The sequence below is a fragment of the Equus asinus genome, chromosome 21 (assembly GCF_041296235.1).
Source record: "Equus asinus isolate D_3611 breed Donkey chromosome 21, EquAss-T2T_v2, whole genome shotgun sequence".
In the NCBI taxonomy this organism is placed as follows: Eukaryota; Metazoa; Chordata; class Mammalia; order Perissodactyla; family Equidae; genus Equus; species Equus asinus.
The window spans coordinates 55,934,053-55,952,135 of NC_091810.1; the positions used below are offsets into that span (position 1 = coordinate 55,934,053).

The window sequence follows — 18,083 nt, forward strand, 5'->3', positions numbered from 1 at the left end:
GTAGTTATTGCTTTGTAACACTAAGTTTGGGGTAGTTTGTTATCCTTCAAGAGATAACCAGAATAAATATTTTCTAAAATACTATAGAAGTGAAATTAAACAAAAGACATGTGGAATATAAGCAGAAATCACATAGTATTGCTTCCATGCTGTTCTCTTGGTTAAAGTCGTTACAAACCTGCCCAGACTCAAGGGGAGGAGAGGTAAAGAATCTGGGAGCTATTTTAAAAAAACCTTTTAATTCCAAAATAATTTTAGCCTTACAGAAAGGTGGTTAAATTAGTACAAAGAATTTCCATGTGCCATTCATCCAGCTTCCACTAATATTAATATCTTATATAGCCACAGTACAGTTATCAAAACCAGGAAATTAACATTGACATAATACTATTAACTAATCTGCAGTTCTTATTCCAATTTTACCAGTTTTTCCATTAATATATATATATTTTTTTCTGGGCCCAGGTCTAATCTAGGGTCCCATGTTGCATTTAGTCCTCATATCTCATTAGTCTCCTCCCATCTGGGACAGTTCCCTAATCTTTCCTTGTCTTTCATCACTAACACTTTTGAAGTGTAGTGGGTAGTTATTTTGTAAGACGCCCCTCCTTATGGGGTTGTCTGATGTTTATTCATAATTAGATTGAGGTTATGCATTTTTGGGTAGAGTGCACAGAAGTGATGATGCGCCCTCCTCAGTACACGATGTCAGGGTGTACATGACATCTGTATGTCTCATTTCTGGCGATGTGAAATGTGCTCAGTTGGTTAAGGTGGTGCCTGCCAGGTTTCTCCATTGTAAGTATCTTGTGGGGAAGTCCTTTAAGACTATGCAAATATCCTGTTTTTCACCATATTTTGGTGGAGTCATGTTTTAAAACTGCCATGTTTTAAAAGTTCAAATTTTTTGTCATTAGATCTAACAGATACAAACTTAGTCTTTCAAATTTCCATAGTTGTCTTGTAATAGCTCTGTGACAGTTTGCAGGCTGGCTGTAGTCTGCAGACCACACTTTGAGTAGTAATGTTTTAGACTGCACCTCTTCCCCCAGTTCACTTTTCCCATTACTGTCAGATTGGAGTTTGAACATTAAATCCAGCTGCCATCCTTCTGCTTATAGTCCTTCAGAGGCTCCCCATAACCTTTAGGGTAAAAACAAGCAAACAAACAAATCAAAAAAAACACTTCCGTGCATGACCTTCACAGCTACATCGTTCTGCTGTATCTTTCACACTGTCTTTTAACTACTCAGAATGCTTACCACCCTCTCCATACAGGCACACCTGCCTCCTCCACACGCTGACTGGCCAATTCCTACTGTCTTTCAATGCTCCTGGACACCTCTTCTCACCAGTCTGGGCTCACTAGGTTTTCCCCATGTCTATTCCTTTATATCCTGTGCATATATCTCTGATAGAAGTTTAATTTTCTTTTTATATTTGTTTATATATCTGTTAAGCCACTTGCCTCTGAGTTTGAGGGCATGAATTTTGAGTTTATAAGATTAGCCTATGGCAAGGGCTCAATAGTATTAATCGTAAATTGAGATAGTTTCCAGGAAAAAAGTCTCCAGTACTCAGCAAGATGTGCATGACAAGATGGATTCCTGAAATGTGGAGACAGTGGATGGAGAAGCCCTGTGGGGAGGATGGGGTCCCTGATGGATAAGATCAACTGTACGTCTCAACTTCTGGTCCTAGCTTCGTGCATATTGTCTCTACGTGCATAGGTAGATAAAAGCTGCATACAAGCAAAACCATACAGTGCAGCTCCATGGAGCTGCTGTCTCATTAGACCTGTTTTATCACTGTTGGGGACTCCTTTCTTTGTCTGTAAAACTGAGCCCAGGGCATGTAGAGTTCCGTTGCTTCTCTCTCTCTGACCTTCCTCAGGGCTCCTCTTTTCTCTGAATGGATAGAAGTATGGTGGAGCAGAACAGGGCAGGACTCTAGTTCCTTTTAATTCTTGTTCTTGGTGCATCCCTAAATGTCTTAAGTTTTAAAGGAAAATTAAAAAAATTGTTAATAATGGTTTGAAATTCAGCTCAACCCACTTCTGTAGCTCTCTGAACAGAAGTGGGGTAATCTCTCTATTCCTACTTTTCTTGTTTCAGTTGCAGCTAGTCATTTATATCTAAATATTGATATATTTACTTTGTAGTTAGCCTTTATTTTCAATGTATGTGAATGTAATTGTGCAACAGAAAACCAAGGCATCATAGTTCCATAGGCCACTGATAATGACTTTACCTCAAAAGTTGTTCTTTCTTACATTGAAAATGTTGACCTATTATTTAAAGTACACATTTTAATTGTTTTAGTAATCACAGCACATTTTGTGATACAATCTTGTTATAGATCAGTTTGTGCTTGTAGCTACATAGATAAATCTCAACTAAGTAGTTATCAAAATTTAAATACATGGTGTTTTAAATAGTATCATTGGTGCTTGAGCTATCGAGCATCAATAAATAAATTTTTAAAACTTTCCCAGCGCTAAAAGCAACATTTACTTTGGGCACAGGAATGTCAAATAATGTATCCTAAAGATTTTAATAAGTTTATTCAAAGTTCTCTAATTCAAAGAGCACCTCCTTTTTTAATAATATAAACCACAGATATACAAAATCCTAGTGAATCTCCCAAAACAAAACCTAGTGAGGAAAACTCTTTAATGATACACAAGCTATCATTAAAGTGCACTGCTAAGGAGAAACAAAACAAAACAAAATGAAAAACCCAGGGTAAAGTGGTCCCAGGAGCTGCATTTGGGAAGGGTAGTATATTTCAGTTTACTCATCTGGAATTACTTAAGCCCAATGTGCTTAGATGGCTAACATAAAGGAAGAAAAGTATACTGTGATGTAGTTAATATCTTCACAATCCTTTGAAGATTAGGGATAATTTCAAAAAGATCTCTTTTTTGTTTATTTGTGGTTTAAAAAAATTCAGATAAATCTCTTTACTTCCTGTCCTTCAGGCTGTCCATAAACCATAGAAATTTTCATTCTTTTAGACTTTAGGATATAACAGGCTCTTGTAGTAAAATGATACTGGTGGTTTAAATAAATCATGGTGGCCAACCACAACAGAGCCCCAAAATAAGGTAGTCTTTTGCATCATGATTTTCCAAAGTCTACTATGATGATTTAAGACTCTCTGCTTGAATAATTCCCTGAGATTCAGCCACATCAACTTTCTTTAGGGGTAAGCCTCGTCCTCCTTGGCCTAAGAGGCCTGAGCACTGGAGATCCTCTCCAGAGTCCCAAATCAAAGGAAGAGAGCTCCTAGTGGATTGCTCCATTACCCAGAGTACATGAAGGGCTTGATCATTTGAGACCTGAGCCACTAATTGGACCTATGGTGGTATGAGAGGAGATGCTTAAAGTAAGGAGACCCATTTTTTTTAAATCAAATTTTAAGAACATAGGACAAATGAATATTGTCTCCAAAGCAATCTAAAATCTGTGAATTTCAGATGTTTTATCTACAACCCATAGTAAGAAAAATATATTTTACATCACTACTCAGTACACATATGCAGACCTATCACTGAAACAAAAATGTCACAGAATGATACTACATGTGACACCTTTGGATATTCTCTATTATTTTCAATAAGAAAATGCTAGTCAATACTCAGTAAACTCATCTCATTGCCCACTCATTGATCCCTTCCCACAGTTTGGAAGAACACTGCCTTAGATGGTTGTAAACGTTTGCAGCTGCCCTTGTTCCATGCTTGCTTTAGAGTTCTTTTGGGATTACATTTGAGGTTAGTTTATGAGTCACAGAAAATGTCATAGAAAATTTTTTTTAAACTAAAAGTTCTTTAGCTTGAATTCCCTTTTTATTTACCAGATGTGGCTCTAAATTATGTTAGCCAAATCAGAGATCAAAAATTGGTATGGTTGATTGTAGTCAGAAGAGTGGAAGGACTGGAGTGTTAGAATTTAGAGTTAAAGGACGTTTAAGAGTAGTCCAGGCCAGTCTGCTCATGATGCAAAGAGACTTGAAGAAAAACTAGTCATAATTTTTAAGAATGAGTTAAGGTAGTTTATGTGGTCATATCTTAATAATAGAATATATTTTAAAATACTATCATGAAAGGGCTGGTGTTGTGAGTGGATGCTTCTGGATCTGAATGTTGGAGTAGACTGTAGTAGAGGGAGCTGTAACTTCTAGGGCCCACTGGAGAAGTAGTGGTGTCTGTGTCCCTGTGACTTTCTTGGCTTTGGTTGCTAGGGCAACTCTGAGATGTATGTGCTTGGCTATTTCAGCCTGGGCCTAATAAGAGTATATATCATAAAAACTTAGAAAGACCAGTTTAGGAAAAGAGATGGTTTACATCCAGGAAGTGAAGGAAGAAGATTGGGAATGTTCTGGCTTGAAGTTGTGCTTGGTCTTGAATCCTGCCCATGCACGGTATAAGGAGCTTCATCTTCACATCTGAGCCTACGATTGCCTAGGAAAGTGAGAGAATGTAAATGAATTTAATATTTGCAATCAAAAATCTTTTCCCCCTAATACACTGAAACTACAGAAATAATCACATATATTTGTGTTAGATACCTAGTGCTTCAGTCTTTGGGAACTCTTTCTATAGCTCTCTTTCCCTTAACACATATTTGTAACCCCTGTGATCTTTTTTTGGCTGGTCTCATAGGCTTTTCTTTTATCAAGGTATTATCATAGACAAACAAACTCTAGGGAGGCCAGATGATAAATTCCCTTTCTATCCACCTGGCATTTTCTGTGAGATAAACTGCGCATGCCTGCAAGGAAGGCAACGTGCTTGTCTTAAGTGCTGTAGTTTATCATACAAAGTAAATTCTAATAAAATCAAGGAATCTGATTTTTTTTTTAAAACTAAAGCAAGAGTCAGCAAATTATAGCTTGTGGGGCAAATATGGCACACTGCCTGTTTTTGTAAATAAAATTTTATTGGAACACAGCCATGCCCATTCATGTATGTCTTATTTATACCTGCTTTTACATTACAGTGACAGAGTTAAGTAGTTGCCATAGGGACTTGTATGACTTGCACAGCCTAAAATATTTGCTGTCTGCCCCTTTACAGAAAAAGCTTTGCTGACCCCTGGACTAAAGGAATATTTAGAGATTGGTGTATTGTTCTTAATAAAAACTATTGCTTTTGAATCAAGGCTATTTTCTGTTAAATTGCGTGAGAAATATTTTCTGTTGGAATCGATGACAATTTGTAACTAGGTTTGATGAGGGAAAGTGCCCAGAGTCTATTGGGGGATTGGTGTGTACTTTTTTAAAATTTAAAGATTGTTAAAAATTCTTATACATTAATTCATTAATGCTGAGAAGGTAGCTAATGAGGCCTATCTGAGAGATTACTGTGTGGCATGCTGATAATTTAACTGTGCAGTGAGGGTTGGTCACATTATTTCAACTGGCATTGCCTATTTTGATGGTCTGTATAATTGTGAATTTTAATTAATTTTTACATTTGTAATATCAATCTATTTGAGATTTTACTTGCTACAGATCAATAAGGCTAAGCTAATAGTCACTTGCAAAGAAGCCCCATATTTCTCGTAGTTAATAGGTGTAGTTCAGTGTTTTAAAAATGAATATTTAATCATACTGTTTCTCAGTCACAGAATTTAGGCAATAAAACATGGGGCTGCAGTGCTCCATATCAGGGAAGCTGAGTTATCTAATGTGTGGTTCTCTTTTTATTTTTTTAACAGACTTGTGGAAGAAAGCAAACTGATCCCGCTCATTTTTGAAGTAATTCTGGTAAGAAAGGAAATGTGCATCTGAGATTCAAGTGAAATGTAAAAATTTTTAGAGTTTTGACTATGTTGCGTTGGGTTCTAATGCTAACTCTGCCCAGAAGGATTGTATGTCCTTCATCATCTCGCTTAACATTATTGGGCTTCACTTTCCTTGTCTGAGTCTTGACCAGCTCTGCAATTATATAGGGACACTGTTTAGTGACCTGACCCTCTCTTTACAAATCCTTTGCATTTTATTTCTGTTGAGTTAAACATTATGTTATCTAATATAGCAAGAATACTTTATCTGAGGTTGGTTTGTGGAGGAAGGGCAGAATGATGATTGCTATGCTTCAGTATGAATTTTCTGATGTTCAGTATGAAGCCCTCTGACTTTGCAGTCACTGGATCGGATCAGCAGTTTTATGCCTATGCAGAAAGTTGTCTTCTTCAGAATGTAGAATAGCTTAGCTTCCATACACTATTTTTTCTATTCATAGAATAGAACTGAAAACATTGTGTTAAAGAAAACCTTTGGTCTATGCTTCCTATGTGTAGAGAATAAAATGGGATGCAGAGTTGACTTTTCTCACTTCTGATAAATCCCTATTTGTACTAAACAGAGATCTGAGAATTAGACTGAAAATTGATGTGCTTATAGCCATGGAGTGCCCTTAGCCAAGGAAATGTTCTCTTGTACCTAAGTGGGTTATCCTCCTTTACCAAAAACTGCTTTTGGGGACAAGACTTTGATGTCCTTGAAGAACATTATTAAATTCCCATTCCACTTTTGTCTTTCTTGAGTCAAATCGTCTCAACTTTTTCTCTGTATAAATACATTTTTAATCAATGAAATGTCATTGTACAGTTATCCTGTGAACTATTACCTTGTCCTTTCTAAATTTTTGTCACCGAGCTAGACGTAATATAGTATTTTATTGATTCTACGATACACATGTTTTTCAGATTTTAACATTTCTGAAACTGGGATGTACTTTCCAAGTCAGTGGCATTTTACAGTTGCTTTCAGCCAGGTGACCTGGTTGTCATTGCCTTAACCAATTTATTTCACTTTTCTTTTTCTTTTTTTTAAGTGCTCGAGTGAGATATTATAAAAATGTGTGTCTGAATAAGTCTAAAAGAGCTCTTTCAATAAAAATAAAATGAAAATTTTAAGTAATAAGAAACCATGTTACAGCTTAATTGGTGCATTTTTCTTTCTTAGTGCTTCATAAAATAATGGTGCTTCTTAGAACTGATAGGTTCTCACATTCAAGGAAACAGATTATGTTCTTCAGTTAGGTTTGGTTCCTAACTTCGAGAGCCTATGTGGTGTCTAGTGTATATATAGAAGCTTCTAGCAATGATTTGATCAGAACGGGACATGATGAAAAGATTGTGTGGGACCAGGCTTGGCTACTGCTTGAGTCTTCTAGCCACCCATTAAAAAAAACACACCATTTGACTCATCCAGCTGGTGGTCCACTGTGACTTCTTGATGACTTTTTCTTTACTCTCAGGCCATAACTGTTTTCCAGCTTCTGTTTGATGCACTTAAATTCTGATTACTGGCTTTACAGCTCCCTTCTTCTGTTCTAGAGTTCCTCATGTGATGTGCTCTCAGCGGCAGTGCATCCTCACCTAGGTGTTTTTCATTAAGAAAGCAAAGCTGGGGGAGGGATGAGGGCAAAGGGAGTGATTAGGCAATATGTGTGTGTTGATGGATTGTAATTAGTCTTAATTAGTTTTTGGGTGGTGAACATGATGTAATCTACACAGAAATCAAAATATATAACAATGTACACCTGAAATTTATATAATATTATAAAGCAATGTTACTAAATGAAAAAATAAAAATAAAAATAAGTAAAAAAAATAAAAGAAAGCAAACCTGTCTCTTCTGATGACCAAGAATTGCGCGCAGTTTCTGCGTCTTTCCTGCAGGCCCGAGGAAAGTGAAGATGAAGGGAGCAGAATTCCAAATTTGATGTCCTGTTTGTACAAAATAGCCATGTACAAATCTTAAGAAAAGCAGACATTTCTGGAGTTCTCTGGTAGAACCAAGAGTTCCAAGTATGGATCAAATGGGTTAAATCAATAACCAATTGAAAGTAATTTTTATTATCTTGGAAAAAAAAAAGCTGTCTCCCATTGTAACTGCCTTTTCGGGAGGCACATGCTGCCTTCTGCTAGGGTGGCTGGTATCTGGGCCCTTTGGATTCACAGGCATGACGGAGTGATGTGTAAGCATGACTGGACAGGAGCATTGGAGGAGCTGGTAGGGAGAGAGGAGGAGGCTGCCTCTGCTCAGCACAGGGAGGGGAGTCTCACAGAAGATGTCACTTTTGGACAGGGCCCTGAGGGAGTTGTCATGAGCAGAGGGGACATTCCAACTTGGGGGATGGTGACTACTTAGATGTGCCTGGACCAGGGACCATAGAGAAGTATAGGGAGTGAGGCGGAATGGTCATTTGGGACCAGATCCTGCAGGGCTTTATACTCTGGTTGGTTCATGTATTACTGGCTTTGCAAATAATTTATACTCTTCAAAATCAGATAGTATCTTATACTTAAATAAAAAATATCCTTGGAGCCCCTATGCTGCAGGGGCTGTGTGCAGTGAGGAGGCAGGCTGAGTAGCCGTGGGGTCAGGACGTGGAGAGAATCAGGCTTGAGGTCATGGGATTGTACTGGAAATTTGGAACAGCTTGAAAGCTGGATTCTTGGAGTTCCCTGCAAGTCTCCCTCAGTGAGGCTTTGAGATCAGCCAAAGGGTCTGTGGAGAAGGGAGCATAAAAGACAGAGCTGGTCTCAGAGGTCTGATGTAAGGGCCCAGGAGTTCTAACACCACATTCAGGGCAGAGAGCAGGCAGAATGTTTTTAATCCTGAGCTCCAGCCACAAGTGTTCCCACTCTTGGCAGGCTAAGTGGTGGAGAAAGCCAGGTAGCCGATTGCCTACAAGAAGGAGCTGTCACAGCAGCTGGGCACTGCTTCCCTGGCAGGGCCCACCTTGGGGAGGACACTGCATTTTCATTGTCAACACGCGGCTGTGTTGGGCAGAGAGTGGAGGTTCAGCAGCATGCATTGGATTGAGCTGAGTGGATTCCTATACACAGTCTTCAGGGTCTGTGGCACTAAGGCAATCTGGATCAGCTTAATAAATGCGGATTCCTGAAGAATGTCAGCGGTCGAAGGAGCCCTGTGGCTTGGTGTTCAAGTGCAGAGTTGCTGGATGAGCAGGAGAGAAGGCATTCTTTTTCTCCCTCTGCCACTTTCCAAAGAGTAGAAGTTGCTTTTAAATGTGTGTTAAGTATGAATTTGGATGGCTCGGCCTTCGGATTTTGCTATATCTCTAATCTCTCTTCATTTTATTTCAGTGGTTTATGTTTTGGCCTATTTTAATAAATCATTTTGATGCCAAGTAATATAGGCAAACTGTATTTTAATGGAAGAAAATCTTTATTCATGGCAGATTTTCCAATATGTGCCAAAATATTGCTGTCATGATATTTTATGTCTGTTCCAAAACAAACAATTAGAGAGCAATTTCAGTGGCAAATGTTAACAATAAAAATGGGATTAGCTATACACTAGTTTGACAATTATATTGTTTTAACAATTCTCTAGGATAGCAGTTGAAGCAAGCTTTAGTAAATCTTTCAAGTCAACTGAACGTTTAGAAAAGAGCTTCTTGGAGGCTAAAATATTTAATCACTGAGACATCAACGTAATACAGACCGGCAGCCACATTACACTGGAGGAATGTTTTCAGACCTATGCATTCATCAGGCTTTTAAAATGACTTTGCTCCATTCTAGTTGCAACCCATCTAATGTGAATTGGTTCTTAGGGTATGTTAGAAGGACAAGTTCCTTATAAATGTAAGAATCTGCATGCTTGTGTCCAATATGCCATTAATAGGATTCTGCTATACACATGGGCATAAATTTCTAAAATAGAAAATAATAAATGATAAAAATTTCAAAAGGCTTAACTTAGGAAGGTGTTTCAGTGTTATACAAAGAGTACATATTGTATGCAGGAGATAAGTCTGATTCTTTGGCTTGCATGTGTACCTATTCAGGGCTTCTGTAGACTGCAGAATGGAGCTGTGTAACCAATTCCTGTTGTATACAAAGATGATGTCACACGCTGCTGGCATACTGCCATTAAAGTATGTACTTTGAAGTTTATTTTTTAGTGGGATAGGAATGGATTTGCATGGATCTGTTTCTTGGTAGCTTGTGTCATAAATTTGTATTTGCAAAATAACTCTCTAGGGCTAGGGTGCACTCTATTCATACCGGATTGAATGAACTGAACTTGCGCATATAACAACTGAACAAATCACTTTAATCTGATAAATACCATGTTACCTGGTTGGCTGAATAAATGGGCTGGAGCTAAGTAAAGTAAATTTACATCTGTAAAGTTGGGCTAAAGCATAACTAGTTTCTGTGTAATCAGCCCAATTGGTTTGAAAAAAGATGGACTTTATTAAGATAAAAACCACACATTGTAGACACTGAAAAAATGCTAAAATAGAGCTTAGGATATCTTTGGCCAGTCACAGGGCACATATGGGAGTGTGGTACATATGGCTTCCCCCAGGCCAGTGGAATCTTGAGCTTTATCGTCATCATTCTTGTTTCTAGTTCTGCTTTGGGTCCTGGGCTTCACTTTGCGGAAACAGATAGTATTCCTTCTTCATTCTCTCTAAGGAGACAGTCTGGTTAAAAAGTGTAGAAGTAGATAAGTGATAGGACATTGAGTAATATACTCACCAAGAGTGAAAGCTTTTATATTTTTTGGTTTCTATTCTTGATTGTGAAATTAGACTTGTGAAGAAGTAAGGGTAAAATTTGGGCACAGAAAGTGAGTGAGACCTCAGTGAGAATGAGCTACAGACAAGTGAAGAGAGGCATGGTCTGGTAAGGTGGAATGAGGGAGAATTAAGAGGAGCCAAAGCCCTGGATTAAATTTTAGAGAAGCAAAAATGTTAGTATGGTACTACAAGAAGAGGCAATGTTTTTCTTGGAAGGTCTATGACTCTTGGGTGCTTATGTGAGCCTCTCCTCCTGCACTCATCTTATCGCCTGTTATGATTAGATTGATTAGATTTCCCCTATAGACCTGCACATTTTTCCATATGGTCGCCAGTAGCCACATAAAGCACACTGAGTGCTTGAAACGTGGCTAGTCTGAATTGAGATATGCTCTAAGCATCAAATACATACTGGGTATCCAAGAAAAGAAAGAAGTAGTGTAAAGTAGCTGCTTTATATCCTTATGTTGATTGTATATTAAAATGTTAATATTTTGGATATATTGGACTAAATGAATTTTTTTTTTTCCTGAGGAAGATTAGCCCAGAGCTAATATCTGTTGCCAGTCTTCCTCTTTTTTTGCTTGAGGAACATTAGCCCTGAGCTAACATCTGTGCCAATCTTCCTCCACTTTATATGTGGGTCGCTGCCACAGCATGGCTGACGAGTGGTGTAGGTCTGCACCTGGGATCTGAACCTGGGAACCCGGGCCTCTGAAGCAGAGTGCGCCAAACTTAACTACTATGCCACGGAGCCAGCCCCTGAAACATCATTTAAATTAATTTCATCTGTTTCTTTTTGCTTTTTTTATTGTAGCTTTCAGAACTTTTAAAACATCTGGCTTGCATTATATTCCTGTTGGATAGTGCTGCAGTAGGTGATTTCTTAAGTCTTGTATCCTCAGTTACACTGTGAGTTTCACTTAGGAAAGAAACCACACTATGTACAACCTCCTTTGCCCCCAGTACATTGCCCTCCCTGCGTTTTGCCTTTTGGTATATATTGATGCATTAGTGAACAATTGGTGGAGGTGAAGCATGGCTGTTATATTTCCACCCTGCCTTCCTAGACTGCACTCACAGCCAACTTTTCTCCCCTTAATGGTGGATTGGAAGAGAAGTAGTAGGAAGGGCCAGTGTTCTTCAGTGTGACATACTGACAAAAGGCAGTTTGGTTGTGAATCCGCTGAATTTTGACCATGGCTGGTAATACCACTCGATTTTACTTCCCTTCTAACTCTGGACTACCTGGGGATGCCCAGTCATTGGCCAACTTTGGGTTCAGGCTTGTGTTAAAAAATTAAAATGCCTACTGTGGTCATCAGGCATTGTCCAGTCTCACTACTCCAAAGCCCTGTGTGTTCGGAGCCCTTTGATAGCTGGAACAAAGTAAATGTCTCATGATAAATAGAAAGAATCACTGAAAGAGCTTAGGGTAAAATGAGTGATTACTCATTCTCAACAGGTAACCACTGAATGTTGCTTTTTTGCAAACTTCTTCAGTAATGTAGGATTCCGTAAAGTTTGTTCATGAACAAAGCAATTGAAAATACCTACTTTTTACGAAAGTGGAAATGTCAGCAAAAAGTTAAATAAAGCAGCAAGCATCTATTAGCGTTTGCTTTTGATGCTCTTTACATTTGTTTTCTTGGGTGAGCAAGACAAAGCAGAATCTATGCGTTTACCCTAAGCTGCAGAGGATTTCAGACTGAGCCAGGAAATCTGATGCACTAAAGCCATTGACAGATTTGTGGGAAAAGAAGAGCTTTTTAAATAGCTCTAGCAAGTGAAATTGCATTTTGGATTTATTAGAGATACCAAATTAGAGAAAGACTGTGATGAGAAGCCAAGAAGGGCAAGTTATTACATAGGATTTTTAGGTTTATTTTTTCTGGTAACAAAAATAATACATACTTGTAAAGAGTTCAAACAGTACAGGAATGTGGAACACAGAATGCGAAGGTCTTCCATAATGTCACGGCTTGCAGCTTAGTTCATATTCTCCTCATTATTTTCCACACATGTAGTGTATCTCTAGCTTTTTTTAATTTTCAAAAATGGGACCATACTAAATATTCTATTTTGTATGTATTTTAATTCATAACCTCCGTGGCAGGAATGTATATGTATGCACATATGTATTATTGATTCTATTTAATAGCCGTATAGCATTTCATTGTATTAGCATAATTTATTTAGTCAATCCTCATTGATGGACATTTCAACTTTTTTCCCCCCAACTTTTCCTAATAATGAGCAATGCTGAACAGAATATCTTTGCTGTATCTTTGCACATCTGTATGAGGTTCTCTAGGATAAGTTCTTGAGAGTTGAACTGTTACACCAAAGTACATGCATCTTTTGTATTTTAATATTACTCTCCAAAATGGTAATATGAATTTTCCACACAGCAGTGGTATAATGCAGCAGCTGCTTTGCCACACTTACAGCTGAGTGTTATTGGTCTTTCAAATTGTCAGTTGTATTTTGGCCTGTTTGCTTTTGAATATCAGAGTCAAATTTATCAAATTTTTGCTTCTAGCTTTTGTGTTTTCCAGCATGCTTAGGAAAGCACTTCTCCTCAACAAGGTTATAAAATATTAAGGCATCTTTTATTCTGTACATTTATGGTTTCATGATTAAATCTTAAATCTTTGCTCTAAAATAACTTTGTTGTAAGGAATGAATACAAATCTAGCTTTTCTCTTTGCTTCACTTTCCTCTCACCGTCACTGAGTTGTTATTCCAATAGTGTTTGTTGATGTAATCCATCATTATGATGAGTTGAAATATCATATTTATCATTCATTCACTATATCTCTGTATTTTGCTTATTGTCTGTTTTGACATACAGTAAGCCGCATGTATGTATAATTTGATGAGTTTTTACATATGTATATTCAATCAAAATAATGAACCTACCCATCATTCTTCCAAATTTCCTTTTGCCTGTTTATAATCCATCCCTCCTTACCCATGTTCTTGTCCCAGGCAACTATTAATTTGCTTTCCGTCAGTGTAGATTGGTTTGCATTTTCAGGAATTTTATATAAATGAGGAATAAGGTATGGACTCTTTTTTTTTTTTTTTCTTGAATGGGTCCCTGGCTTCTTTTACTAAGCATAGTTATCTTCTTCTTCAAGAGAGAGTGTTATGTCTGATGTGAGCTGTAGGTTTTTTGGAGACTCTTTCAGTAGGTTGAGAAGTTTTCTTTCATTACTAGTTTGCTGAGAGGTTTCGTTGTGATGCATTTTTTTATGCATCTATTGAAATGATCGTCTAGTTCTTTTTAAATTAGACACTGATATGGTGAACTTATTGATTGATTTTTGTATGTTAAACCAACCTTGCCACCTGGGGTTAAATCTCACATGATTATACTTTATTTTTCTCTTTATCTCAGGTTGGATTTGATTTAGTAAAAATTTTAAGAATTTTTGTACTGTGTCCATGAAGGACATTGGTCTGTAGTTTTATTTTCTTGTAATCTTTTTCTGATTTTTTATCAGGGTAATGTTGGCCCAAGGCATGAATTGGAACATGTGTCCTTCTCTTCAGTTTTCTGGAATAGATGTTCTTTTTAGAATTGGTATTATTTTCTCCTTAAATGTTTAGTAAAATTCACCAGTGAAGCCATTTGGCCTGAAATGATCTTTGCAGGAAGGTTTCAGAGTATAAATTCATTTTTGCTAATGGATATAGGATTATTCAGTGTGTTTTTTCTTGGTATCTTTTAAGGAATTTGTGTATTTCACTTAAGTTGTCAGGTTTATAAGCATGAAGTTGTTTGTGATATTCTCTCATTATCCTTTTAGTATCTGAGAATCTATAGTGATAACTCCCTCTCATTTCTTACATTGTTTATTTAAACTGCAATGAGAAATTGAAAATACTCTTTTTTTCTTTTCTTGATCTACTCCCTAGACGTTTACTTCCTTTATTTACCTTCTCAAAGACAGAGCTTTTGGTTTTATTGATTTTTTCCTATTTGTTTGTTTTCTATTTTATTAATTTCTGCTCTTTATTATATCCTATTGTCTATTTCCTTTGGGTTTCATTTTTTGTGCTTATTCTAATTTTTTAAGATAGAAGCTGAGGTTGTTGGTTTGTGACTTGTCTGTTTTCCTAATATTGTTTACTACTATACATTTCCCTCTAACTACTGTCCTACTTCCATCCCACAAATTTTGATATGTTTTGTTTTCATTTTCATTTAGTTCAACATAATTTCTAATTTCCTTTGTGATTTTTTCTTTGATTCATGGATTATTTAGAAGTTTGTTATTTAGCTTTCCAGTATTTGGGCCGTACCAAATAATTTTTTATTGATTTAAAGTTAATTGCATTGTGGCTAGAAAGCATATTTTGTGTGATTTGCATCCTATACAATTTCTTCAGACTTAGTTTATGGTGCTGTGCATGATCTCTTTTGGTGACTGTTTCATGTATACCTGTAAAGAATGTAGAACTGCTGGTTTTGGTTGGAGTGTTCTCTGACTGTCAGTTAGGTCAAGCTGGTTGTTAGTGTTGTTCAAGTCTTCCATATCTTTATGGGTTTTCTGTCTACTTGTCTGTCTCTTACTGAAACAGAGGTAAGAGTCTGACTATATTTGAGGCTTTGGCTATTTTGCTTTTGGTTATCAGTTTTGTTTTCTGTTTTGAAGCTGTTATTGCATGTGAAAATTAAATTTAGAATTGTAGGTCATCTTGAGGAATGGAGTTCATTATCATTATGAGATGTCCCTCTTTCTCTCTGGAATCTTCTTTGTCCTGAAATCTACTTTGATGATACTATCCTCACTGCAGCTTTCTGTTATTAGTGTTAGTAAGGCTTATCTTTTTCTATCCCTTAACTTTTACCCAATCTATGCTTTTATACTTAAAGTTGTTTTCTTAAAGATAAACGTACTTGGGGCTTGCCTTTTTATCTAATCTGACAATATTAGTCTTCTATTTGAGGTGCTTAGATCTTTTCATTAAATGTAATTATCGATATTAGTATTTTTAAATCTACCATCTTGCACTAGTTTTCTATTGTTCCTTCTGTTCTTTCTCTTTTATTTCTGTCTTTTCCAGCCACTTTTTGGATCAATTGAGTATTTGCCAATTTTAGTGGTAGATATAAGGTTTAAAATATACATCTTTAATTTACCCCAGTCTGCCTACTGTCATGTAGGTGATTACCTTAATGTAATGGTCGCCTCCAAATATATTACCAGACAAAGTAAGAGCTCATTGAACATTAAAGATCACAGACCAAATTAATAAAATCTCACATCACATGATTTATTGAATCAATTAAGTACACACAGTGAGGAGCAACGGTTAAGGAAAATTAACACATTTTAAACAGAGTGCAAGCAGGGGGAAGAACACAGCTCCTGAATCCTGGGGAACGCTGTGTTCCTATTTCCCCCCTCTGCTGCATCGACCTTCCTCATGGGGGAAATCTGGAAAGAGGGCCCACTGACGGAAAGTGTCTGAGGCCAACAACACGTTTGCTACGTGGGAAAGACACTGAGACATGTACAGTTGGCCCTGACTGTAGCTTGACAATGAGCTTGCTGAACATCCATGGGTTTTATTTGTGTTTCTTAAGTAAAGAACAAACGAGACCTGAGTAGATATCACCAGTGTGTGGCTTAATTAAAACTTGATGTATGCTGAATATTTGGTGCTTCCTGTTTTAGTTTAATATTATCATGGGTATTTAGGGTCCAGATGTCTCATGTATGTTTAATGACTCATGAATACTAGGTATCTTTTGGTCCTTTCATCCATTTTTATTCATGTTTAGCATGCATATGCTCTAACTATACATGTCACATTGGATAGGCTTCATATATCTTATTTTTTTCTTTTCTTCTATATCAGAATTAAATATTCTCAATCATGTCTTATGTAAGAACCTTACAGCTGCATACTTCTATTTTTAGTGACTTCCCATTACATACATCATAAAATCAAACTCCTGCAAAACCCTACGTGATCTGACTGTGGCTACCTCTCCTGCTTCGTGTCATACTGCTCTTCCCCTCCTGACTGTGCGTTCACCATATTGACTTCTCAGTTTACTGAATAGGCTATGCGTAGGGCTGCTTTTCTCCTACTTCAGGACCTGTGCTGGTCCTTCTCCCCAGCATGTTCATCTCTTTGCATGGCTGAGTGCCTCTCATCCTTCACATTTCAGAGAGACCTTTGTTCTCTGCCTCGTCTAAAATAGTCCTGTGAGAATAAGGGGCTGTGCCTGTCTCTCTAGCCTCGCCTATCGTGTGGCCCAAATTGGCCTTAGGTGTTAACTAGCCATGCACTACATATCTATTGAATAGTTAAGGTATAGTACATTATTATTTTTAAAGTAGTGCTAGGTTTAATATGCGAAAGATTTTTTAGGATTTTTATATGAGTATTTGTAAATGAAGTTGGCCTGTAGTTTTTGTGTCAAGACTACTACTGTTTTTTTAACTTTATATTTTGAAATATTTATAGTTTTCACAAGAAATTGCAAAGGTGATACAGAGAGGTCCCATGTACTTTACCCAGTTTACACAACTATAGTACAATATCAAAACCAGAAAATCTTCATTGGGACACTGTGTCTGCATAGTTCAATTATGTATATTTGTTGGAGTTTGTTTTATGGCCCAGCATATGGTCTTAGTTTATGTTCTGTGAACCCTCGAAAGGAATGTGTATTCTGCTATTATTTGTTGGAGTGTTGTATAAATGTTGAATAGATCCTGTTGGTTGATGGTGTTGTTGAGTTCTTCTGTATCCTTGATGATTTTCTTTCTAGTTATTCTATCAGTTGAGGAGAGAGGGGTGTTGAAGTCTTCAACTATACTTGTGGATTTGTCTGTTTCTTCTTTCTTGTTTCCCAGTTTGTGCTTCAGTGTTTGGCATCTCTGTTGTTTGGTTCATACATATTTAGGATTGTTATGTCTTCTTGGTGATCTGAATCATTACGTAATTCTATCACTATTATTTTCTCATTATGTAATGTCTTTCTGTGTTCCTTTTAGTTTTCTTTCCTCTGAAGTCTATTTTTTCTAATATCAGTATAGCCACACTTGTTTTCTTTTGATTGTTTGCATGTTATATTATTTTTCATCCTTTTAATGTTCAGCCTACCTTTATCATTAGATTTTAAAGATTTTATTTTTAAAAAATTTTTTCCTTTTTCTTCCCCAAGCTCCCCGGTACATAGTTGTATATTTTTAGTTGTGGGTGCTTCTAGTTGTGGCATGTGGGATGCCGCCTCAGCATGGCCTGATGAGCGGTGCCATGTCCACGCCCAGGATCCGAACAGGTGAAACCCTGGGTCACCGAAGCAGAGGGCGCAAACTTAACCTCTCGGCCCCGGGGACGGCCCCAATCATTATATTTTAAATGAGTTACCTGTAGACAGCATATAGTTGGTTTGTTTTTTTTTCTTAATCCACTCTGAAAAATCTGTCTTTTTAATGGTATTTGTAGACCTTTTGTATTTAATGTAATTATCGATGTT

At 37.1% G+C, this 18,083-nt stretch overlaps 1 protein-coding gene across 9 annotated transcripts in view; it reads left to right on the top strand.

Annotated features, from left to right (window-relative positions):
* ULK4 (unc-51 like kinase 4) overlaps window positions 1-18,083 on the top strand; it is a 499,972-nt gene that overhangs the window by 221,205 nt on the left and 260,684 nt on the right. For all 9 annotated transcript variants that reach the window (XR_011496460.1, XR_011496461.1, XM_044754392.2 and 6 more), the window contains one exon: window positions 5,724-5,772. Coding sequence is in view for 7 of the 9 variants with exons in the window: in XM_044754392.2 (XP_044610327.2) it covers window positions 5,724-5,772 (49 nt within the window). In the remaining 2 variants the exon portion in view is untranslated. The remainder of the gene's footprint in view (window positions 1-5,723; window positions 5,773-18,083) is intronic.